This window comes from Leucopleurus acutus, assembly GCF_964270905.1.
Source record: "Leucopleurus acutus genome assembly, chromosome: 3".
Classification (NCBI taxonomy): domain Eukaryota; kingdom Metazoa; phylum Chordata; class Mammalia; order Artiodactyla; family Delphinidae; genus Leucopleurus; species Leucopleurus acutus.
The window spans coordinates 137,809,481-137,835,331 of record NC_139145.1 but is presented as its reverse complement, the minus strand read 5'-3'; the positions used below and the strand labels follow the sequence as shown (position 1 = coordinate 137,835,331).

Sequence of the window (25,851 nt, the reverse complement as noted above, 5' to 3'; positions counted from 1 at the left end):
ATAAGTTTAAAAAATTTTATCTGGAAAAAACATCAAGAACTCTAAAAGATGACTAATTCATCTTTCAAATATTTGCACAGGAGGAGATTGCTGTGGCATGGGAAGTGATTCGAACAGAACCTATAATTGTCCGACTACACTGTTCGCTTACACAGTATTTAAATGGCCCAGGTTAGTTTTATTTCTCTATTATTTTGAATGTTCATTAGTTGTGCATTGTGCATTATGTAAAATGACTGTTCATTTGGTAATTCTGAACATAAATGCAGCTATCTTCATAATGATACTTAAATATACTTGCATCCTAACAGAGGTGCTTTATGACCAATATAACTATTGGAAGCAGAAACATATAACATTTAGTTTTATAGTTTTCAGAAGTTGACAAGTTGCTGTGAAACAAACACAATAAAACCTAAAAGAGAATTTTGCATATAATAGATTCTCAGTAAGTATACTTAGGGTTGCTCTTAAGTTTAATTATTTCTGTCTCTGAACCTGAGATTTAATTTTAATGTTTACTTATCTCACCTTTGATTACTGATGAATTTAGCCTAAGTGTAACATATTTCTGTTTTTGAAAATGGAGATCATAATAATATTTTTGTTTTCCAATACCTGAAGGGATGATTTTGCTTTATCTCAAGGAATAGTTGTTTATAACACAGGACCCTATTATAAATCTTGCCAAGACTTACTGGATTTAAATGTTTTCTCTGCCTACTAATTCTCTCTCTCTCTCTCTCTCTGTCTCATACACACACACACACACACACACACACACACACACACAAACACACACACACACAACTGCATCTGTTCATATTATTGCAGTTATCTACTGCTGCAGAACAAACCACTTTAAAACGAAGTGGCTTAAAACAGCTTCTCTCTCACCGTTCGTTGGTGCTCAACTGGGCAGCTTCTGCTTGGGGTCTCCTGTGCCTTTGCAGTCAGGTGGTGGGCGGGGTTTATGTCATTAATGGCTCCACTAGTTGGATGCTCAAGATGGTTGGATTTCAGATGGCTAGCAATTGATACAGGTGTCATTTCGGGACCACGCAGGGCTCAGCTGGGGCTATTAACTAGAGTGTCTCCTTACACAAGGCTTCTTCGTGTGGCTTGGGCTTCTTGTAGTATGGTGACAGGGATCCGAGAGCAGGTGTTCCAAAAGACAGGGTGTGCTGAAAGGCTCAGCGGCTCTTTCACTGTATTCTGTTGATCAAAATTGTCAATGGACCCACCCAGAATAAAGGGATAGGGACATAGATGGCACCTCTCGAAATTGTGGCCATTTTTGATCTGCTGTGCACACATTACCGTGGTCTCTGCATATTTCTCTTTAGGCATATCATGGAACTTATATCTACTGTTAGTTTTCACATAAGAAAAATATTTGCCCTTTCAAGTTCATGAAATACATAGGAAAGTCTCTCATTTTGAAAATGTCTCTGTTGTCACCATTTTTTAATTTTTGGATAATGTATTCTACTTAAATAATCAACATACAGTAACACATAGTAACTGATGTGATCTGATGCTAGGCAAAGACAAATAGATGTTACATATCTTTATTTTGATTACTTCAAATATATAGAAATGTAATAAAGAAGAAAAATAATTCCTCACAATCCCTCTATACTGAGAAACCTGTAAATCGGTTGGTGTTGTTTCTGTTTTCTGTGCACATGTGGTTTATTTTCATAAAGTTCATATCAAATTGTATAGATATCTGTGTGCCTTAATGTTATGTCATGAGCCTGTCCTCCAGTCGTTAAATATTCTAAAATGGAATGATTTGTAGTATCTGCACAATATTCCAGCCTGTAGGTGTATGTGTTTTTGCTGTTTTCCCACGTATTCTGCTGTGTCGCTAATATTTTTCTTTCTTTAGTGATTTGAAATGTACTTATTCTATTTTATTCTGATGGTGGTTAAAAGCAAAAGAATCCCTCATGTCTGAACTTTGTTTTTAATTAATGGGGTTAGGAAGAAAATTGGGTCATTTAATCTCTAGTCACCCCAATTCATTCCATCTGTGCAAGATGACGATGTGGCATGCTTTTATGTAATCTTACCACTGTTACTCATGTGTTTATGTAATCTTGAATTTTAGGCAGAGATTTTCCATTCACAGTATCTCTTTAAAGATTTGTCACATTTGCATGGTTTTATATTTCAACAATTATATTTTAATTCACATTTAGATCATTTGATTGCTCAATACTATTTATTTAGTATCACAATTCATCTGTAATTTCTTATTTTTTCATCTTTGTTAGTTGATTTACATGTTTACTAGTTTGTAAACCAAAGAAACGTGAGGGTTATGCTTCATTTTTCATACCTAAGAATGACTCTTTGTTTTGTGAACGAGACAAACTTGACCAACTATAAATTTATGGGCTCATAACAGTTCTCCCCAAAAAGGCAAAAGTGCTTTAAAAACTTCTGCTACTCTGTGTCTGAACTGTTTAACTTTGTTCATTTGTAAGAAATCTATCTTGGTTTTGTTTATGTTTTGTTATGTGTACTTATCGATGTATTTTTTTCTCTTTCTCCTTGATACTACTCTTTATATATTTATTTTTGATTGGTATGCTTACCTTCTTTATCTGCTCGCCCAAATATATGTAGATTGGATCTAATTCCCGTATCCTCCATGCTGTTTATCATTCCTCTTAGTCTTTCATCCGTCACCTCTGATTTTCTAAGTTTTTTTCATTTGTCTTCTACTCCATTGAGTGAATTTTTTTCATAATTTAGTCTTTGATATAATGTTCCCCTATTTTTAATTTTACTACAATCTCTGCTGATACCATATTTTCCCGTTTATTATCAATTGCTTTCATTTTATTTATGCATCATTTTGAATTTTGTTCACAAAATCAATAATCGTCCAAGAATTATAATTTTGTTCCTATAGATGTGAGTTTTGTTTTCCTCAGAATTCAAGCAGTGTCGAAATGCACTTCTTTCAGAAATTAGTGTGATTTGTGTATAATTTCTTCCGATAAGAAGAGTAAAGACTCTTTATAATGAAAACAGGAAATACAGAGACAGTGTGGGGAAAAAAAAGGGATAGTAAAGAAAGAGAATTCCAGGGACTTCCCTGGCGGTCCAGTGGTTAAGACTCCGCACTTCCAGTGCAGGGAGTGCGGGTTCGATCCCTGGTCGGGGAACTAAAAGATCCCACATGGTACGCGGCCAAAAAATAAAAATAAATAAAATATTAAAACTTCTTTAAAACAAAAAGAGAATTCCACATTTACTCATTTACTGTACTCTAGAGTTAGTTCTGATAAGAATTGAAGAAATACACCTCCTTATCCAATTTGAAGTTAAAAATAAAGATCATTTTTATTGTACATGGGGAAATATACTTTAAAAAGACAAGGTTGTTATGATTCTTATGGTACTATATATTTTTTCCAGAATTGCTGGTATATAAGTCTAGTTTATGATCTCAAGGACAGGGCTGCTTTTAGTTTAAAGTGATAAATAGCTGATGTTATTAAAAATGTTTGCCTGTGCAGATCCTCTCATTATTGATACCTGTACATTTACACGATCACAGTGTGGGACTAATTTCCACATATCTTGAGCGACCCTCACTTATTGCCTTCCCAACCTAAATTATGAGACAAGGAAAAATTGAACAACTTCTACCTTTTGTAAAACAGAAAATATTTTACTAGTATATCTTTCTCATTCTATTGCCCCCAAAACTGAATGCTGTGGGGAGTTTGGTTGAGGTAAACTTTTAATTTTGGAAGAATAGACATTTCTATAATATTTATTACTTTTCCTATAAAGAAGCATTTATTTGTAAATTCTACTTTTAAATGTTGTACAGTTCTGTGTTTTTTGGTTTTGGTTTTGCCTTAAATGACTGATTTTAGCTAAATTTATTCCTGAATATTTGTGTACTACTTGTTTGCTTAATGGCACTTTTATATCCCAGTTTATTTTCTAACTGATTGTTTTGGCTATCAAAAATCTATTACCTTCCTTTTTTAAATTGTGGTAAACATAATATAAAATGTACCATTTTTAAGTGCACAGTTCAGTGGTATTAAATACTTTCACATTGTTGTGCAGCCATCACCACCATCCATCCCCATAACACCACGTGTTCTTTTTTTTTTTAACATCTTTATTGGAGTATAATTGCTTTACAGTGTTGTGTTAGTTTCTGCTGTATAACAAAGTGCATCAGCTATACATATACATATATCCCCATATCCCCTCCCTCTTGTGTCTCCCTCCCACCCTCCCTATCCCACCCCTCTAGGTGGTCACTAAGCACTGAGCTGATCTCCCTATGCTATGCGGTTGCTTCCCACTAGCTATCTATTTTGCATTTGGTAGTGTATATATATATATGTCCATGCCACTCTCTCGCTTCGAAGGAAGAAAAGAATATATAGTAGACTAGGTTTTATATTTCTTGTGAACCCAGTCAGGAACTAGAATATACTCCTATACATATAATATATTCTAAGAAAATACTTAGTAGTAATTTGATAATTATTAGCATCATGATTTAACTTAGTAGATATAGTACAGGAACAAATTTTATTCTGTATGTGACTTGCTTTTCGTATGATGGCATACAATTACTTTTGTTTACTTCTCACCAACCATCTTGTACATTGCAATTTGGAGTTTTAGTCCTCAGCATTGAAATGTTTTTGGTATTTCTTCCTGTTCCAGGACAAAAATCAGAAAAATAAAAGGTATTTGTTTAATAAATTGCTGTACTTTAAAAAAAAATCTATTACCTTTACAAAGATTAAAAAAAATTAATCTAAAACATTTTTAGGTTTACAGAAAAACTGCAGAGGTAGTACAGAGTCCTCATACACTCTACATCCAATTTCACTGATTACTAACATCTTATATGAATACATTAAATACAATAAATTACAATAATTAATTGCATTAATTTTAATAGTAATAAGAATTTTGTCACTTGAATTTTGGAATATTTTTAGAAGTAACATCTTGTTAGCTCTTTCAGTGTATTCCAAAATTTGGGGTCATTCAGATTTTATACTACTAATTGAGTCAATGTTGGTGATATTTATTTTCTAGCCATTCATAGTATGAATAAGTTTTGGCCTTTGTATTATTAATTTATAGGATAATTAGTATATTCTGGATAAACAGTTGTGTCCGTTATATCTCTTCTTTCTCTCTGTACGTGTCTTATACAATTTTCTTCAGTGAAGATTTCAGTGTGTTTTGGATTTTTCTGCATTTTTTTAAACCAGGTCCTTTTTGCTTCTTTGCCTCCATCTTCCCAGTTACTTTTCCCATCTGCCTGAGAAGAAACTGTGTCTTCTTAAATCTTAGAGAGAGCACACTGTGTTCTAGTTTTGTCATCTTTTTCTTTAAAAAATAATTCCCCTGAGTTTTCAAGTTAGGATTTTTTATTCACTTTTCTATAGCCTTGGGTTTGGGACACATGGGATTGGAGTGATGTACTCTCTATGTTAAGGATTAGAATGTTTTCAGGAAAGAAGCTGATGGCTGATATAACACCCATTTTCTCTGATCAGTGGAGTGTTTGTATCTCAGACTAATGGCCAAGATGGTGAGGCAATTGCGGATACCAGCCTGGTTTACTATGTGGAGCATGTGTGGTCTGAGACTGTCCTATTAATAAGACAGTCTTTGCTCTGGCTTATTAATAACTAACAGTTATCCCAACTGTTAGTATGAATGGTGCTACCCATGCTCCTGTGCAATATCATCCTTGCATTTGCATGCTAGCTTCCATCTCCTTTCACCTAATTAAGATACCCTTCCAGCAGTTCTCTCTCTCCTTCTTGTACTGTTCATGTCTCTTTCTTCTAAAAGATTTCCTTCAGAAAAAAAAAAAAATCCTCTCATCTTTAAAACAAACACCTTTAGACCTCAAATCACTCTTAACTTAGTCCCTAACACTCTGCTTCCCATGCCTGTTAAATATCTTCATTAGAGTTGTCTCTATTAGCTTACTTCAGTTTTTTTTTTAATTCTATTTATTTTTTCTACAGCAGGTTCCTATTAATTATCTATTTTATACATATTAGTGCGTATATGTCAATCCCAATCTCCCAAGTCATCCGACCACCACCACCTCCCCACTGCTTTCCCCCGCTTAGTGTCCATACATTTGTTCCCTACATCTGTGTCTCTATTTCTGCCTTGCAAACCGGTTCATCTGTACCATTTTTCTAGATTCCACATATATGCATTAAATATGATATTGTTTTTCTCTTTCTGACTTACTTCACTCTGTATGACAGTCTCTAGGTCGATCCACATCTCTACAAATTCGTTCCTTCTTATGGCTGAGTAATATTCCATTGTATATATGTACCACGTCTTCTTTATCCATTTGTCTGTTGATGGGCATTTAGGTTGCTTCCATGACCTGGCTACTGTAAATAGTGCTGCAGTGAACATTGGGGTGCATGTGTCTTTTTGAATTATGGTTTTCTCTGGGTATATGCCCAGTAGAGGGATTGCTGGGTCATATGGTGGTTCTATTTTTAGTTTTTTAAGGAACCTCCATACTGTTCTCTGTAGTGGCTATATCAATTTACATTCCCACCAACACTGCAAGAGGGTTCCCTTTTCTCCACACCCTCTCCAGCATTTGTTGTTTGTAGATTTTCTGATGATGCCCATTCTAACCAGTGTGAGGTGATACCTCATTGTAGTTTTGATTTGCATTTCTCTAATCATTAGTGATGTTGAGCAGCTTTTCACATGCCTCTTGGCCATCTGTATGTCTTCCTTGGAGAAATGTCTATTTAGGTCTTCTGACCATTTTTCTTCTTCTTTTTTTTTTTTTTTTTTGCGGTACGCGGGCCTCTCACTGTTGTGGCCTCTCCCGTTGCGGAGCACAGGCTCCGGACGCGCAGGCTCAGCGGCCATGGCTCACGGGCCCAGCCGCTCTGCTGCATGTGGGATCTTCCCGGACCGGGGCACGAACCTGCGTCCCCTGCATCGGCAGGCGGACTCTCAACCACTGCGCCACCAGGGAAGCCCTGATTTCAGTTTTCTGAAGTTTACCAAGGCTTGATTTGTGACCCAAGATGTGATCTGTCCTGGAGAATGTTCCTTGCACACTTGAGAAGAAAGTGTAATCTGCTGGTTTTGGCTGGAATGTCCTATAAATATCAATTAAATCTATCTGTTCTATTGTGTCATTTAAAGCTTGTGTTTTCTTCTTAATTTTCTTTCTGGATGATCTGTCCATTGGTGTAAGTGAGGTGTTAAAGTCCCCCACTATTATTGTGTTACTGTCGATTTCCTCTTTTATAGCTTTTTGCACTTGCCTTATGTATTGAGGTGCTCCTATATTGGGTGCATATATATTTATAATTGCTGTATCTTCTTCTTGGATTGATCCCTTGATTTTTAGGTAGTGTCCTTCCTTGTCTCCTGCAACATTCTTTATTTTGAAGTCTCTTTTATCTGATATGAGTATTGCTACTCCAGCTTTCTTTTGATTTCCATTTGCATGGTATATCTTTTTCCATCCCCTCACTTTCAGTCTGTATGTGTTCCTAGGTCTGAAGTGGGTCTCTTGTAGACAGCATATATATTAGTTGTTTTTCTGGGGTTTTATCTTCTTCCTTCATCTGGTACATAGTCCTCTGCCTTTTCATTTGGTCTGTCTTTCTGTGAATGTCATTTTCATTCCACAGGCTGCAGGATTGTAGTTCTTCTTGCTTCTGCTGTCTGCCCTCTAGCTTCCTTCATTTTCTTTCCTCTTTTTTTCTCCTTGAATACGCTGTAGATGTGCTTTGGATGCATCATTTCACAAACGCTGCTCTTGTCAATGTCACCAGTGACTAGAATATTGCTTAATGACCCCATGACCAATTTTGAATCCTCATCTTAATTAACTTAGCAGTATTTGATTAACAGTTGTTTACCCCCTCCTTGGAAATTTTTTTTGAATATATGTCCAGATTAACCTATTAATTCTGGAATCTTCCACCCTCCCAGCCATTCCTCTTCAGCCTTGTTTGCTGAGCCTCTACATACTGAATGGCTCAGGCTGAATCCTTAGACTTCTCTCCGCCATCTACACTCACTCGTTTCTCATCCAGCCTCGTGCCTTTAAGTACATATGTATTTTTGCTCTTCCACATATAAGTCTTTTTTTTTTTTGTCTGTGCCGTGGGACTGGTGGGATCTTAGTTCCCCTACCAGGGGTTGAACCCGGACCCTCGGCAGTGAGAGCTCGGAGTCCTAACCACTGGACCGCCAGGGAATTCCCCCCACATTTATGTCTTTAGCACATTCCTCTCATCTGAAATGCGTAAACACTGGATTTCTTTATCCAGTTGCCTACTTAACTTTTCCACTTGAGTGACAAATAAGCATCTCAAATTTACAATAGCCGGAGTCAAGTTGGCAGTCTTCCCCGCTGCTCCAAACCTGATCCTCTTGCAGTCTTTCACATACCAGGAATTGGTACGTTTCATCCTTCTGGTTGCTGAGGCCAAAAATCCTTTGATTCATCCCTGACTCCTTTCTTTTTCTGACACTTTAAATTCAGTCCATCAGCAAAATCTGTCAGCTCTCCCAGAGAGTGTGAATCCAAAATGTTCACCATCTCTGCTAATCCAAGCCACTATACTCTTCCCTTAATTACTGTAATGAGTTCCAGACTGATTTTCCTATTTCTATTCTTGCTCTTTACAGGGAACCTACACTGTTTGTGGTCCTTTTCTCATCTCATCTCCTAATGAGATACCTTGTTCACTCGTCTCCAGCTCTCCCTGCTGGTCCTAGAATACTGAAGCACATTTCTTCCTCAGGGGTACTGCCCTGTGTTTCCTCTGGCTGGGATCCTTTTCTTCATGCCATATTATCTTATGTTGAAGTCTGTTTATGCCCACATAACCTTCAGCCCCCCCCACCCTTTTCTGTCTTTATTTTTATCCAGAGCCTTTATCACCACGTGACATTTAATCTATTTTCTTATATATTTTTTGTCTGTCTCCTTCTCTTTACTAAGGCTCATGAGAGCAGGGATATTGGTGTGTGTTTTTTGCTACTCTATCTATAGTGGCTGGCACAGTGAGAAAACAATAAATACCCTTTAAACCAGTGAATAATGAATGGTGAGTGACTCTTTTGGAGGTTATCAATTTCATAAGCAGCATAGTTATTAACTTATAGAAATCTATATATCTGATAAAAATATGAAGCACACAAGAGGGTGTGCAGTGAAAAGTAAGTATCCTATGCCTACTGTCATCCTCCATTGTTTTATTCTTTAAAAAAGGTCTGTGTGTATACAAACTTGTCTCTCTTCCACCTAAGGAATAGTGTGCAAACTATCCTACACATGGCTATTTACACTTAATATATATTTTTGGAGATCATTCTTCATTATTATATATATTGTGCATTTACATATGCATATATTATACATTAGTATATATAATATATACTAACCTAGAATGATCTCCAAAATCTCTCTATAAAGCATAAATAGCCATGTGTAGGATTGTGTGTAGACTATTTTAAAATGTGTATGTATGTATATACATATATATTACATATACATAGTAATATATATATATATTACTTTTCAGACTTTTTCCTGGCTGATGGTTGAGTTTCAACTCAACATTTAGGCTGATTTTTTTTTCCTTTGCAGTGCCCACTGTTGATGTCTTTCAGATTTCCACAAAAGAGAGATTTGGACTGGGACATCAGCTGAAAAAGTAAGTTTTCCAATGAATAAAAAAGAAATTTCTATTAAAGAGAACTGAGTTCTCATTTTGCTCACCACTCCCCGCCCCATTTTTATTCAACAAAGCTTTTTGAAGTAAATGCCTCAGGAGCGGAAGTCGTCCTGATGCTAAGAGCTGCATCAATAATTTAGTTGGCAGAGCTCACTTTAGAACTGAGCCAGATTCCTTCCATCTGCCCCCCCTGGATTCACTCTCCTCCCTCTAACATCCTGCCTTCCACCTGAGGAGGTGGGCATATAAAAATTAGAAGATAAACCCTTAATGTTTAGAATTCCACATCTTTGAAACTAAATTCAATTTGCAACATATATTTAGCACATTATATTATGCAGTGTTTTCTTTTTAAGGACTCAATATAGATTCATCAGTTGTAACAAATGCACCACTCCGGCAGGAGATGTTGATAATAGGGAAGCTATGAGCAGGGGCATATGCAAAATCTCAGTACCTTCCTCTCAATTTTTCTGTGCACCTAAAACTGCTCTAAAAAAATAAAATCATTAAATTAAAAATAATTTTTAAAATGAGGGAGAAAATTGGATGAGGGAAAAAAAATCACAGGGGAAATTTTCTCAGTTTCCTGTACCGGATTAGGTATCCTTTTCCAGTGCAATTGGCTTTGTTTTTTCAATTGGATTTTGTTTTTCAAGCCAGTATCTTACAGGTCTTGGAACTAAGCATGGAGCCTGCCTTCTATGTTAAGCCATTCAAGTTGGCCACCACCTCATCTTAGCACATGTTTTTTTTCTTCCCCCCTATGATTTTTTTCCCTCATCCAATTTTCTCCCTCATTATTTTAAGAGCGGTTTTAGGTTCACAGCAAAATTGAGAGGAAGGTACTGAGATTTTGCATATGCCCCTGCCCATAGCTTCCCTATTATCAACATCTCCTGCTGGAGTGGTGCATTGGTTACAACTGAAGAATCTATATTGACTATGATTATCACTCAAAGTCCGGAGTTCTACTTTATGTACTTTTGTAAGCCACTTAAGAACTTTTCTTGGGGGGAGGGGTGAAATGCCATTGGTCCAAATGAGACAACAATTATAAAAGCACAGAAGTCTAGGAATAGATAGCTTCCTACCCTTAATGACATTGAGCTCAGAAAAAGAAATTATGTGTGTAATCCCAACCCTGAGAAATTAAGGAAAGCTATACTCTGTACTCACTGTTGAATCACCTTGTAGAATATGTAACATTTTATTAATAGTTCCACCCAAATGTTTAACATTTTTAAAAAGTTATTTACTTTTATGGGCAGATTTTAATTATATGAAAAGTTTGGTATATGAACTAGAACTTTATTTAATGACCCTTGATTAATTTTAGACTAATTTAGTTTCTTACCTTAATTATAAATAACTGGGTTTGTCTGCGATCTTCTAGTCTAAAATTATATATAATAAAATTTCAAAATCTGATCTCATCCTCGCAATGTCATAAGAGGAAATTGAAATATAAAGAGGTTATTTTCCAGAAACACACAGCAAGTTAGGAAGGCAGATTTAGAATCTAGGCCCTTTGTTTTTGCTCAGGAAATAAGAAACACTCATTAAACTTTTTCTGTGATTCTTTATCTTGTGTGTTTCTGGCAGTAAGAGTCTAAACAACGGCAACAGCAAATGCTTATGCAGTGCTGCTTACATGTCAGGCACTTAGAATAGTGACATATATTAGCTCCCTTGATCTTCACAACAACCCTATCAAGCAGGTACTGTTACTCTCCATGTTTCCTAGATGATGAAGCCCAGGCCCCGGGAGCTTAAGCAACTTGGTTAAGCTCACACACTGAGAAAGTGGTACAGCAAGAATTTGACTCCATATCAATACTTTTGATCCATCCACTAATCTGCCTCTCATATAATCCTAGATACTCCTTTGTCTTAATAAGGCTTGGAATATATTTTCATCATTGAATGGATATTGGGGAAATGTGAGGTCATTAAAAGAGCCTGAAAGAGAAAATACTGACCCCAAACAGATGTAATAAAGTGATCAGCCTTGAATAGGGTATCTGTCAATCAAAGGCGAAGCATATCACAGACTATGGAAATAATCTTAAACTGTGTGTGACTTTATGTTGAATTGATGTTGATCAAACTTAAGTTGCTTTTTTCTGTTTTTGTTTTTGTTTTTTTTGCGATACCTGGGCCTCTCACTGTTGTGGACTCTCCCGTTGCGGAGCACAGGCTCCGGACGCACAGGCTTAGCGGCCATGGCTCATGGGCCCAGCTGCTCCGCGGCATGTGGGATCTTCCCAGACCGGGGCACGAACCCGTGTCCCCTGCATCGGCAGGCGGACTCTCAACCACTGTGCCACCGGGGAAGCCCCTTAAGTTGTTTCTAAAAGGAAAAAAATACATTGCAAATCTCCAACATTGCCTGAAGTATATACAAACATAAAGTATGGTGTAAATTCTTCATATGTTGAGTTCACATTTATAACACAAAATTCAATTTATAACTGATGTGCAAATCAAAATGAAACATTCAAATTTCAAATTAATATACTAATTTAACTTGATGGGTGGTGTCATTTCGCTGAAGCTATTTCACCACCACAGTTTGAACACAGTACTGACTACTATAGTGCCCATTTCAGCATGTAGAGGATCATCGTGTTACCCACGTGTATTCCCTTTCTCTTCTGAACTACCCTGGAAGCTTTGTTCACATAGCTGGCTGTGACCTCATCCGGTCTTCAGTTGATGTGAATGTATAATTTACCTTGAAGTCTTTTTCTCTTCTTTTATCATCAGCCAATGGCAATTATAGTAGTTCTTAGTGACAGCACAAACTCAAACACCAGTGTGAGCACTGAAATCTCTCGGTGCCTCTCTATTATAAGGGGGTGGTCATTATACCAAATGTGCTCATATGTATATTTCAGATCACAGTTGAAATGAAACACTATATTGAATTTCTTATAGGAGGTAGTTAACTCCTCCCTTTCGAATCCAAGAACATGTAGGGATTTGGGTGTGCAAGTTTAAGAATTACTAGTTTTAGATGTTGAAGTCACACTTTAGAACGCTAATGTAATATGAAAGTGGGAACAATTTTAGCTCTTTTACTTGTTATTTTTTGTTCCAGTTAGCCTGTCAAGAATCAGAGAAGCACTTGCTTGGTTTCTTAGGGAGTGGTACACAGGAATGGCAATTTTTCATAGGAGGAAAAGAATCTGAATCTGCTTGGTACAAAGGGTGGTGTCACTGGAGATTTCAGGTTAAGTACAAGGGAAAATGATGACCTTAATATTACTGTTACATTTAAATCTTGATGAAATCTTGGGAGAAAAAAACCTTCAAAGATTAAGTGGAAAATAAGAACTTTCCCTCATCCTGAGCTCTAGGGAGAATTTACTGCAAATTTGGAATCATGCATCACTGACTGCAGCTTTACCTTCCTCACTACCTCTACAGCTAAAAAGACCGCAAATAATTGCACGTTTCCTCTGAATTCATCTAAGCTAGCTCACTAAAGTTTGGGGTAGTTAGTCTGAGTGATGTAGTTTCTGGCGATCTGAGTTAATGTGGTGAGACCTGAAGGATCTCAAAAAAATAATAATTGGCCTAGTGCTAAGAGTCACAGCTGCCCCTTTTGAATAACATACGTTAACATAGGTCTCCCCGTGTTGGATAACATAGGTGTTACAGCTCTGCTTACAATCCAGGCTAACTTGGACAGATTTCACTTCCTCACCTTACTTGTGAAATGTGTGGAAGGAGAAAAAAAAATCTGTATATAAAGCTCCTCTTTCACACCCTGCTGTATTGTAAATAGTAGATATTGGTACCATCTTCCTGGTACAAAAGCAATCTGTGTTAGAAACAACTGAAAAGAGCAGGAAAGCAGGACCTGCTGAATTGACTTGGGAAAGAAAATCAAAATGTTTAATTTACTGCGCACAATGTTTAATTGTAAAATTTTGCCTCTACTTAAGTATCAGCCTTAAGGGACTCTCCTCCATTGTCACTGGAGGGATGGGATCCAGAGAAGCTGTCACAGCCTGAGACCCTTCTCAGAAAACAAGGCTGTGTCTTTCTTAAATCCACCTTTGACGTTCTAGAATTCTTTATCACAAAACAGTGATGCCATGGTCTTGACTTAGAAAATATTGAGATCAGAAGTTACCAAATTCCTGCCTTAGGATAGGAACTAAAAATTCTTAGAGGCTCACCATCTTTTAAAACACCAGCACATTTTAAAGTGAATGGCGGCTGTGCTGAACGTAAAACTTGCTGACCTCCTCATTCTCCATAGAGTCAATTTTGCATGGCTTATTTTTGTTTACGATTTTGTACTTTCATTTTGTTTTCCTTCTCGTGAAGAAAAATACATAAGCAAATCAAGGAGAAGGAAAAGAACTTTACTTTATCTTAATAGATCATAATTACTAACAAAACATTTTTTAAAACCTGTGTTGCTAGCGCCAACAGAATAATTCAGACTTTTCTCTTGCCACCTCAGCTAAAGGTGTTGATCCTAAAGGCCGTCCTTATAAATCTCTTTATATCCTTATTCTTTTATCAACTTCTTAATCGTTTGTATTTTTAATTATGTCACAGTAATTAATTATTAATCGTAACACAGTAAAATCATAGAAATTTTCTATAGGATGCTTTCCTACACAAGAAGACATCTTGTATGGTTCAAAATTAAACTCCGCCTAATTACCATGCATTTATTTTCCTTTGATAAATGCATTCTCTACATAATCCATACAGAAATCTGATATTAAATTACCTTGGAACTGGGATAACAAACTGACCTTTGGTTTGACAGAATCATGCAGACATTTGTTACACAGCAGTGGAAACAGAGCAAAGAAAAATCTAGTTGCCTGCACAATAAGAAGCTGTCAGAGAAGAAAGTGAAGTCTCCCCTGCATCTATTTTCTACCTTGCGCAGGTGGGTAACAGACGTCTTTCCGTCGTCTTACTAAACGCTACACCTGTGATATTCCATGCTTATTTAATTCAAAGCATTCTTGCTACAGTCTTGGCATCTGTTTATTTTCTTTATGACTTTAGAGAACAGACCAAGTTACATCCGTTCCATCAAAAAACACGGATACTCATTTCTATGTTTTGAGTTTGTGTTTCCTTTACATGGGTTAAATTTACTGAAGTTACATTGTTTGGTTTCTAATCACATAGAGTTTTCCCTACCAAAATTAGTCCTTCATAGGGCTCTGGGATAGGTAGGAGGGAAAAACAAACTGGACAAAGCTTTTTTGCTTTCCAGGAAACATAGAATTCAGTCCCTGTGATCTTTCCATACATATTTGGTTTCCATTTTGGCTGGATAAGCTGGATTAAAAAGACATGGTATTTGTAACAGAGTTGAGTTGATTGAGCCCGACAAGTGTTCTCCATGGTCTGTTGCACTCACGATTTGCCCTGTTAATTGTTGCATTTTGAAGGTCGCCAAGTTATCCTCCCCCTGGTTGTGGAAAAAGCAAATCCAAACTGAAATCGGAGCAAGACGGGATCTCCAAGACGCATAAGCTGCTGCGGAGGACTTGTTCCAGCACAGTCAAGACGGAGGACGTGTGCGCCCCGAAGCCACACAGGACCTTCGGTCGCTCGCTGTCCAGCGACCCCCGGGCTGAGCAGGCGGTGACGACCATTAAGTCACACAAGCTCTTGAACCGTCCCTGCCCTGCAGCCGTCAAGCAGGAGGACTGCCTCGCTCTCAAGTCGCACAAACTCTTGACTCGCTCTTGTTCTGGAGACCCGCGCTGTGAGCACAACGCCAGCCTGAAGCCTCACAAACTGCTAAGCAGGTCTTATTCCAGTAACCTCAGAATGGAAGAATTATATGGACTCAAGAATCACAAGTTGCTCAGCAAGTCTTACTCCAGTGCCCCCAAGTCATCCAAAACGGAGCTTTTCAAGGAACCCAGCGCAGAGGGCCGGAGGCTCTCTCTTACCTCAGGGCTCATTGGTATCTTAACACCATCATCATCTTCATCTTCCCAGCCTGCTGTGCGTACATATTTTCATCTTGAGTTCTTAAATGTCAGCTAAGGGGCAGTAGAGGGTTTTGTTAGTTTGTTTGTTTTGTAAGAGCTGGGAAAGGAAAGAAGCACAGTTTTGTTTTTGTTTTTTAAAATTTACAATTTTTTTCTTTTGGATGTTATTTTGCATACCAGACATTTGCAACTGGTACTGGAATGTTCGTTTTGATTCTGAAAAAATAAATGTGGCTGTCAATTTGAGGTCTAGTCCAGAGTCCTGTCACGGGAATGAATGCTACTAAAAATGGAAGGAAGTCCATTGGATTCACAAAGCCTGTCCTTTTAAGCAAGCATAGCATTTTTAATGTTTTATTAAGTAGGTTTATCTAATCTCTGGTTTTCTCACAAAAGTAGTGGAGCTCAGAGTTTGTCTGATAAATTTTTTTTTAGAATAAAAATTGTTGATGTTTTATTTTATTTATTTATTTCCAATAATTAAGAGTGGTGTCCTTCCTATTGTATATAAGAGGACAACTTTGCCCATGAACTTGTGGAGAGAAGTAACAGTTACAGCTGTATCCCTGAGCCTCACTTAAAGCTGCTCTCAGTGTCTACTTTATGAAACTGAAGTCACTTTGTCCTGAAGCTGTTTTGCATGGGGAGATGGGCCTGGGAGGTGACTGTATTAAAGCTTAAGTACTTTGGGTGGTATTTATTGGGAGTCAGTCTTACACAAAGTTTACCTCTAGAGTGATCAGCATTATAGCCAGTTTCACATAAAGAAACAGACCTATCTTATGTATATTAATTACATAAAAGAATTGACAAAAAGTTTTGTTTGCTTTTAGTAAATTTGTGTTTGTTAGGGAGGAACGTATTTAACTCTTTATTAATACAGATATACCAAGCAATAGATGAAACTGAAAAAAAATAAGATACATTTTCAGAAAGTTGTGGTGCTCATGTATAGATTTATTTCTAAAATTACATTGTAAATTATACCATGAAATTTTATTTGTGTTAAGAAAATGTATATGAGTATGTTGGTAATTTTAGGTGGATATCCCCAAAGCCCATTTCTTCTCAAAACTAAGTATTAAAGACATATAGAAAAGTAATTATGTCAGAGTTACATAGTAGAAAGTTTCCCATGGTTAGTTTCACCTAAGAAAGATAATTTCGGATATTCTGTAAAAGAATATGTCTTAATGTCCTCCTGTATGGTTAAGCCTAATACAGTAGTTTAGTATTGTACCCCTTACAGCAGCTGTCTAGTACGTCCTTGGAGAAATAATTCTATCTGATTGTAAAATGAGATTGAAATAATCTAAATGAGGAAGTGGGAGCAATCAGTGATGAGTAATAGAGGCAACGAGTTTTTGTGATCATTTAAAGATGCCACTCATTTTTATTAGAAGATCAGAAATTAAGAATGCTGCTCATTTAGTTTAAACAAAGATTGCAATAGTAATGGAGGAAAGGGCATTATACTAAATTCTAAAATCTCGATGTCATAATCAGTGATTTAATTCACATTACAGGTGATCTTAGATCACATCTGTATTCACTGTTGCAAAAGTAAAAGGCTATAATTTATATATTTTCCTAATTAAAAAATTATTTTCTTCTCCTTTGCTTTTTATAGCCAAATGGTGCCAAATGTATTCCAATACGAGACCGTGGCTTCCTAGTGCAGGTATGAGCCAAGCCTCCATCCGTTGTAGAAATAGTTTAGCCTTTAGTGGGTTTTCAAATCCTTCATGAACTTGACTTCATTCTTTCTCTTTATTGTCTTATTCAGACAATTGAGTTTGCTGAACAGCGGATCCCTGTGTTGAATGAATACTGTGTGGTTTGTGACGAGCCACATGTGTTTCAAAATGGCCCCATGCTTAGGGTAAGTTCTCACTGGTGGAATGGCAGTTTAGAATATCAATGAAGAGGGTTAAGATATAAGAATAAATAAGTAAATAACTGCATTTACAGTAAATACTCTCTATTGAGCCAGTTACGTAATACACAAAGTCATAATTTTGACAAATGAGTCACTATTTCTGAAGGAGTCTGTGAGAGATCAAGCTGTTTCATATTAGCAAAATGTTTCTTATTTCTCACATGTGCTTATTTATCACTTCATTGTCTATTCATCTATCTCTATATCCATCCATATCGATATGTATATATATGTAAACTTGTAAACACTTTTTTCAAAAAAGCACAATTTAAAGATAGTTAATACAGAGAGTAGACGGTAGTCATTGTTCCAGTTAGAAGAGGTATGTAGTAGAATCTGGAGAATTAGAGTAAAGATTTCGAAAAAATGCCAACTCACTAACACATTTGTGGCATTATTAAGGGAGTATGGAAATAAGAATCAAAATATAAGTGGTATTTTGGGGGAGAATTATCCAATATCCTATATCTCAATTGGATAATTGGAATTATTATCCAATTATTTCCTTCAAAGAGTTTATAGTTTATATCTTACATTTAAGACATTGATCCTTTTTGAGTTAATTTTTGCTTATGGTGTGAGGTTGTTGTCCAGATTCATTCTACTGCATGTAGATATCTAGTTGTCTAAGCACCATTTGTTGAAAAGACTCTTCTTCCCCAATGAAATGATCTTGTCTCTCTTGTTGAAAATGATTTGACGATAGATGTTTTGATTTACTGGTCAACTCTTAATTTTACTGCACTGATTCGTATGTCAGTCCTTATACTTGTACTATACTGTCTTGACTAACTGTAGCTTTGTAGTGAGTTTGAAATGAAGAAGTGTGAGTCCTCCAACTTTTTTTTTTATAATATTGCTTTCACTGTTTGGATCCCTTGCATTTCCATATGAATTCTAGGGTCAGCTTATCTGCCAAAAAGGCAGATGGAATTTTGATAGGGTTTGCTTTGGGTCTGTCGGTCAATTTGGGAAGTATTGCCATCTTAATATTAATCCTTCCAATCCACGAATGCAGGGTATCCTTCCATTTATCTAGATCTTTAAAAATTTCTTTTCACACTGTTTTTTTAGTGTCAGTGTTCAAGTCTTGCACATCCTTGGATAAATTTATCTTTAAGTAGTTTATTCTTTTTGATGCTGTTGCCACTTCTAATCAACATTGTGCTGGAGGTTCTAGCCAGGCAATTAAGAAGAGAAGAATAATAGAATGTATCCATATTGGACAGGAAAAACTAAAGCAGTCTGTTTGCAGATGACTTGAGCACTGTGTGCCAGGCACCCTGTATAGACATTTTGCATACTGCTTCTTTATTTGATTTTCACAAAACTCTGTGGTTTAGGTAGGTATTTTTGTGCCCATGGTGCAAATAAGGCGGTTAAGATTCAAAGAGGTTAGGCGATTTATTTAGCATCACCCAGCTATATGAGTGGAAGCTGAACTTTGAACCTGATTTTGTCTGACTTCAAAAATGCATCACAAACATTTATTGAAGACTGTATGAGTATAACGCACCATACTAGATTCTGTTGCACTTTTTAAGAGAGATTTGTCCTGTCCTTAGGAATATATGTTTGAAAAGATGAACTGCAAAGCCTAGAAATACGTACTTTTATTAGAAATTTTTTGTATTTCAGGATTTATACTTTAAAAAACATATATAATATCCATGTATGACCATAACGACTCAGGCTTTATGATATATTTGTTTCATTTTATTTGTTTATGGGAAACATATAAAAGAGTTTTTTCTTGCCACCCATATGCTATTTTTTTTCCATATGCTATTTTTTGACAGTCAGTTATTCCTCTCAAAGAGATATATTGTTATTCCGAAACCCAACTTCACTAAATCAGAATTTATGAAATATTTGTGCAAGATTGTTATTTTGAGTCAATACACGGAAACGTATAGTTACGATGAGAGGAGAGAGGACCCTTTAACCATGTCAGTTTATCCCAGTAAGGAGGCCTGTTTGTACTTTGTGGTTGTGCATCTGTGGCTCTTGATTTATTTCTTGATCCATGGCAATGGCATCTTCCTTGCCGTAGATAATAGTAGTGTTATTAATGGCATAAGCTTTTTGAATGCTTTTTATGTAATCATGTTTTTGAAGTGCCTTATATGGATTATCTTATTTAATCCTCAAAATAACCCTATTAGGCAGGTATTAATACTGTCCCTGCTCTATAGATGAGGAAAACCGTAATTTTTTTAATGTCACACTGCTTGTAAGTAATAGGGACAGGATTCAAACCCTGGCAGAATGGCACCAAGGCCACGGTTCTTAATCATGATGCTACTCTTGACTCATGTGCTTGAATTAACTACTTTTATGTCCTGGAAATTTACCACACATATTGTTGGGAGTTTGCTCCTTACGGTTTAATTGCTGTCAGTTCATTCCTATAATAGGTGATAGAAATATCATAGTTGATGTTAGTATTCTCTTTGCCTTGCTTCAAGTTCTGTTTTACTTTATCTTTCTGCACCAATGAAGTTTGCTGTCTCTTTCTAGAAATGGAAATGCTTTTGTAAACAAGAGAGAAAACGTTTTCTAAATAAATATAGCTAGTTATCAGGTGGTTTTATGTTGCTTCAATTCAGACTGTTATCTAAGGAAATCAGAAAACTTACTTTGGTTTCTTAAATAGTAAGATAAGTGACATATGAAATCAGATCAGGAAATGAAAATAGAGAAACATCTCATAGTCAAAGGAAGAAAAGTAAACAAAACTACCTCCTTCACCTAAATCAGGTATATATTCATTTTTTCTTTCTCTTTCTTATATTTACATCGTGATATGTTTTACTATAATTTCAGTAATGTACATAGTGTATAATTTCAATAAGGTATAACAATTATTACAGATATAATATTCAGCCCATATAACACATTAAAAACTGCAGTAAATCCTCGAGCTATAAAGAGGATAAGTCATAGCCCCATAGGGTGATTGAATAGGTTAGATAAAACTCGATTTCCATAGATTTTTCTGCCTAATGTTTATTACGTTTGTTAGATCTTTCTCTGTCAAAATTCAAATTGTTTCTTATATTTTGTCTCTTTTCTTCAAGCCTGATTGTTTTTTAAATAACCTAAGTCCCCTTTTACCCCTATTTCCCAAAAGTCCTAAAATTTTACTCCTTTCCTATTCTGCCACTTTACTCAGAGGTCTAGGTAAGCATGTCACACTTTTTTATTTACTTATTTAGAAATACCACAATGCTCTGATTTTCTCTTTTGTTTATAAAGGTTATAAATATCACTCTCAGGTGTGAGTCCTGACATGTAGTGCTGTGGATCTGCATAAAACTCACAATATCAGGAGGGTTGTTCAGAGTCCCAGAATTTCAGTTCGGCAGTACAGTCTGCATTGTGATCAGAAAACCAAACCCCTGGTTCTCTACGTTTTGGAATCAGCTAGAGTGTTAATGCGCTGGACTGTCTTGGAGATGCTTTAAAATGTTGATCTTGGTCTTCAAGTGTGTTCGCAAAACAAGAAAACAAGGAGTTACTGCCAAAATCACCACTGCTTTTATCAGCCTATAAGTTCCTAGTGCCCTTGTCTTTTTGTTAGTGTCACATTAAACACCCTGTTCTTGGATCAATGCGGGTGTTTGTCTTCTCTGAACCCTGTACGTGAGCTGCTGAATCCTGTTGGAAAAAACCACTCGTGGTTGTGTGGCTTAGTATCCCTACAAAGTTGGAACTTTGTCAGGGATACTGGAGGCTCATTCTCTGTGTCCCTGGTTAACAGACTTTCCTGTTTCTCACATCAATATGTGATGTGGGAATTATGATTTCCTTTTCTTCTCCTGCTGTGTGAAAATGTCCCACATTACTTGCTCTGGATTATCAGGCCTGAGATGCTACTGTCACCTCTTGAGAATAATGCTCTTTCCTACTAAAGCAAGGTCAGAGAAACCTGCGAGTCTAATAATTTTGTGGTCCAGTCTTGGCCGTGGACCATAGACAAATGTTTGTAACTAAGGTTCTTATTTTCAAAGTGAAAATTAACAATACCCAGCTATAATTTGGTCATAGTATAAGGCACTCCCATGACCATTTTTTTGGAAACTGAGTGTGTGGGTCAACCTGGGTATGTCCCATTTTACCTTGAGGAAAACAGGTAGGTCTTCTTGTATTTAGGTCTGATGTTAAAGAATGGATGAAAAAGCATAGGCTATTTTCTCCCTGCTCCCCCTCAATGCATTTTGTAGAAGTTAACATTTCAAGTTCTGAAATAAAGGCTAAACTAAATAGTTATGCCAAAAAACTTTCAGTTCAAAAATATAATTATTTTTACATCCAAATTGAACAGAAATTGGTTTTAATGTTCAAACAACTTTAGTTTTATCGGGCAATAGGGATCACCATGTATAGTGGGGACTAACCAGGCCTGATCCTATTTTATTGTGGATCTGTCTTTCTTAATGGACAGTAAATCTTTCCCTACCCCAAATGTGTCTGTCTTCCGAACCATGAAAAGCACCCAAAGTACTGACTATAAAACTGGAAACACAGAGAATTAAAGGCATATAGGTTTTGTGTTTCCAGTAGATATTCTTAATTATTCTCATATGTTTTCAACACTTGTTTTTAAATTATGAAGTTGTATTTACATTGTTCATTTCTTTTTTAGCAAGACATAGTGTAGCAACAAATTAAGAATTTTGATAAACTGCGGGTATGAAAATAAAAATACCACTTCATGATATGCTTCAATGAAAATTCTTATTAAACACTAATTTTTGTATATACATTGGGTTAAAACAAGTAGAAGAGACAGCTTATCCAGGTTACCTAATACTGTTAATATTTAAACGGCTCTGTATACCTCAAGGAGATTTTATAAACCATATCTCACTTGGTTCTCTTTCTCACGTAGTCCTTTTATCAACCTGGTGAACTAGATCTGATTTTATCCCTGTTTTATAGCTAGGAGAACTGAACTGTGCACATATGCTCCAACTGGAACAGTATCCACTTTTATCTGTTTTATATATTGGGCTTACATGAAATATTTTGTTTGAAAAAAAAGACCATGGCAAAAAAAAGGTTTGAAAACCACTCACCTACACTGTGCTATATATAAATACATAGCTAGATTCTCTTGAGTTGTGTCATTTCTATTTTCAGTAGGAAGTAATTTAAATTCATTGAAAACACAAAGTTTCTAAAGTGCAGTTAGGTTCTAAAATATTCTTTAGGGCTTAAAGCCATTTTTTTGAAACATGTTTTTACTGCTCACATTTAAATTGCTTTGATTCAAATAAAATTAAAAATGTATTCATCTTAGCTTAAAAATTTCTAAAATGAATCTTAACTTAGGGACATATGAAGTTCCCCATGTTTTTAAATGGTGCATAATGAATATTATATTGCAGATATATTATGTATGTTATGTGTAATGGCAGGAGGGAATTGCCATGGTTTTGCAGTTTACATTATAGGGACTAATTTTTTGAAGGCAATGTAATAGTATAACCTTAAGAATAGATAATATTTTATAAATTGAAACTAATAGATTTATTGTAAACTCGAATTAGTAAATAATGTACATTTTGGGCGATATTTAGGCATACATACTTTGCATTAAAGTATGTTTAATAAAACACACAATTTCACTTATCTAGCGATAGCTATTCAATGACTACATTTTACTTTGAATTGATGCTGGAGTTTTCTGTGCAAATGATATAGTTATAGCAGAATTTGTTGGGAGCACAGTATTGGCTGGAAGTTGGCTCAAGGTGGGAGAATGCTAATTACAGTATAACTGCATATTTTATTAAGGAAAAATGAATCAGTTTCTTTCCTTGAATAGTATGTGCTTTCTGTGAGACATCTAATCTTGATTACTTACAATTTGAGAACTTTCTTTTAGTACGCCATCTTGTGTTGACATTTTGAACTCCTCTCAAATAAAATGTGGATGAACATGGGAGAGGGTCAGTGATCTACAAAAACTAGTTGGCAAATTGTTATATCAAAATTAAACTCATTTATATCTTGAATACTCTATAGAATGTTCAAGTAAAAAATGATTGATATAACATTGTTACTTTAAAAATTCACTGGCATTTACTTAGTATGGTGTTAAATAGTACATAAATTATTCACAATATTGCTACCTTTATAGTTGCTATTTTAAAAAGAAAGGAAGAAACATAGGCAGAACACTCTGACATAAATCACAGCAAGATCCTTTTTGACACACCTCCTAGAGAAATGGAAATAAAAACAAAAGTAAACAAATGGTACCTAATGAAAAGGAAAACATAAACAAGATGAAAAGACAACCCTCAGAATGGGAGAAAATATTTGCAAATGAAGCAACTGACAAAGAATTAATCTGCAAAATTTACAAGCAGCTCATGCAGCTCAATATCAAAAAAACAAACAACCCAATCCAGAAATGGGCAGAAGACCTAAATAGTCATTTCTCCAAAGAAGGTATACAGATTGCCAACAAACACATGAAAGGATGCTCAACATCATTAATCATTAGAGAAATGCAAATCAAAACTACAATGAGGTATCACCTCACATCAGTCAGAATGGCCATCATCAAAAAAATCTACAGGGCTTCCCTGGTGGTTCAGTGGTTGAGAGTCCGCCTGCCAATGCAGGGGACACGGGTTCGTGACCCGGTCCAGGAAGATCCCACAAGCCGTGGAGCAGCTGGGCCCATGAGCCATGGCCGCTGAGCCTGCACGTCCGGAGCCTGTGCTCTGCAGCGGGAGAAGCTACAACAGTGGGAGGCCTGCGTACCGCAAAAAAAAAAAAAAAAAAAAAAATCTACAAACTATATGCTGGAGAGGGTGTGGAGAAGAGAAAACCCTCTTGCACTGTTGGTGGGAATGTAAATTGATACAGCCACTATGGAGAACAGTATGGAAGTTCCTTAAAAACCTAAAAATAGAACTCCCATACGACCCAGCAGTCCCATTACTGGGCATATACCCTGAGAAAACCATAATTCAAAAAGAGTCATGTACCACAATGTTCATTGCAGCTCTATTTACAATAGCCAGGAGATGGAAACAACCTAAGTGTCCATCATCGGATGAATCGATAAAGAAGATGTGGCACATATATACAATGGAATATTACTCAGCCATAAAAAGAAATGAAATTGAGCTATTTGTAATGAGGTGGATGGACCTAGAGTCTGTCATACAGAGTGAAGTAAGTCAGAAAGAGAAAACATACTGTATGCTAACACATATATATGGAATCTTAAAAAAAAAAATGGTTCTAAAGAACCTAGGGGCAGGACAGGAATAAAGACACAGACATAGAGAATGGACTTGAGGACACAGGGAGGGGGAAGGGTAAGCTGGGACGAAGTGAGAGAGTGGCATGGACATATATACACTACCAAATGTAAAATAGATAGCTAGTGGGAAGCAGCCACATAGCACAGGGAGATCAGCTCCGTGCTTTGTGTCCACCTAGAGGGGTGGGAAAGGAAGGGTGGGAGGGAGATGCAAGAGGGAGGAGATATGGGGATATATGTATATGTATAGCTGATTCACTTTGTTATAAAGCAGAAACTAACACACCGTTGTAAAGCAGTTATACTCCAATAAAGATGTTAAAAGAAAAGAACCGTTATAAGAGGAAATTCCAAATGCTAATGAACATGTCTAAAAAGGTTATTCTACGAATAATCAAAGAAATTCATAATATAGCACTTTCCTTACCAAATAAAAAAAAGGAAGATAAAATTATTTTTATAAGAATGTAATGTGTAGTTCTACTTCAGATTTTTCAGTATGATAGCAAACTTTCTTTTCTCCCCGCCAAAAGCAAGTTTTCTATCGTACCTGATTTCCTTCTTCAAACAGTTGCAGTAACAGGATATTCCCAGAAATCAGCCTTACAAATTTGAGTATGGGAAGAAAGTCCACTTCTCAGTAAAAAAAAATGCGGGAAAGAAAAGGAGTGTCTATAAAGTAATTAATCCATAGCTTTACATTAAGAACGTAGGTTTATTTTTTAAAATAATGGGTCAGCTGGTAAGTCCATGTAATTTGGAGATTTAGAGGTTTGAGTATAAACAGATGTGGCAGCGGGATGAAATAGTAATTCAGGAGAAAACATTGAACTGTTGTTGCTCATCTGTTAGCCAAGATAAAGACCAGGAGGT

The 25,851-nt window shown here is 36.2% G+C and overlaps 1 protein-coding gene across 1 annotated transcript in view; it reads left to right on the top strand.

The window, feature by feature from the left end:
- PARP8 (poly(ADP-ribose) polymerase family member 8) overlaps positions 1 to 25,851 on the top strand; it is a 175,274-nt gene that overhangs the window by 115,431 nt on the left and 33,992 nt on the right. Inside the window, exons 9-14 of the mRNA XM_082835521.1 lie at positions 81 to 171; positions 9,677 to 9,743; positions 14,560 to 14,685; positions 15,200 to 15,764; positions 17,382 to 17,432; positions 17,538 to 17,633. Coding sequence (XP_082691647.1) covers positions 81 to 171; positions 9,677 to 9,743; positions 14,560 to 14,685; positions 15,200 to 15,764; positions 17,382 to 17,432; positions 17,538 to 17,633 — 996 coding nt within the window. The remainder of the gene's footprint in view (positions 1 to 80; positions 172 to 9,676; positions 9,744 to 14,559; positions 14,686 to 15,199; positions 15,765 to 17,381; positions 17,433 to 17,537; positions 17,634 to 25,851) is intronic.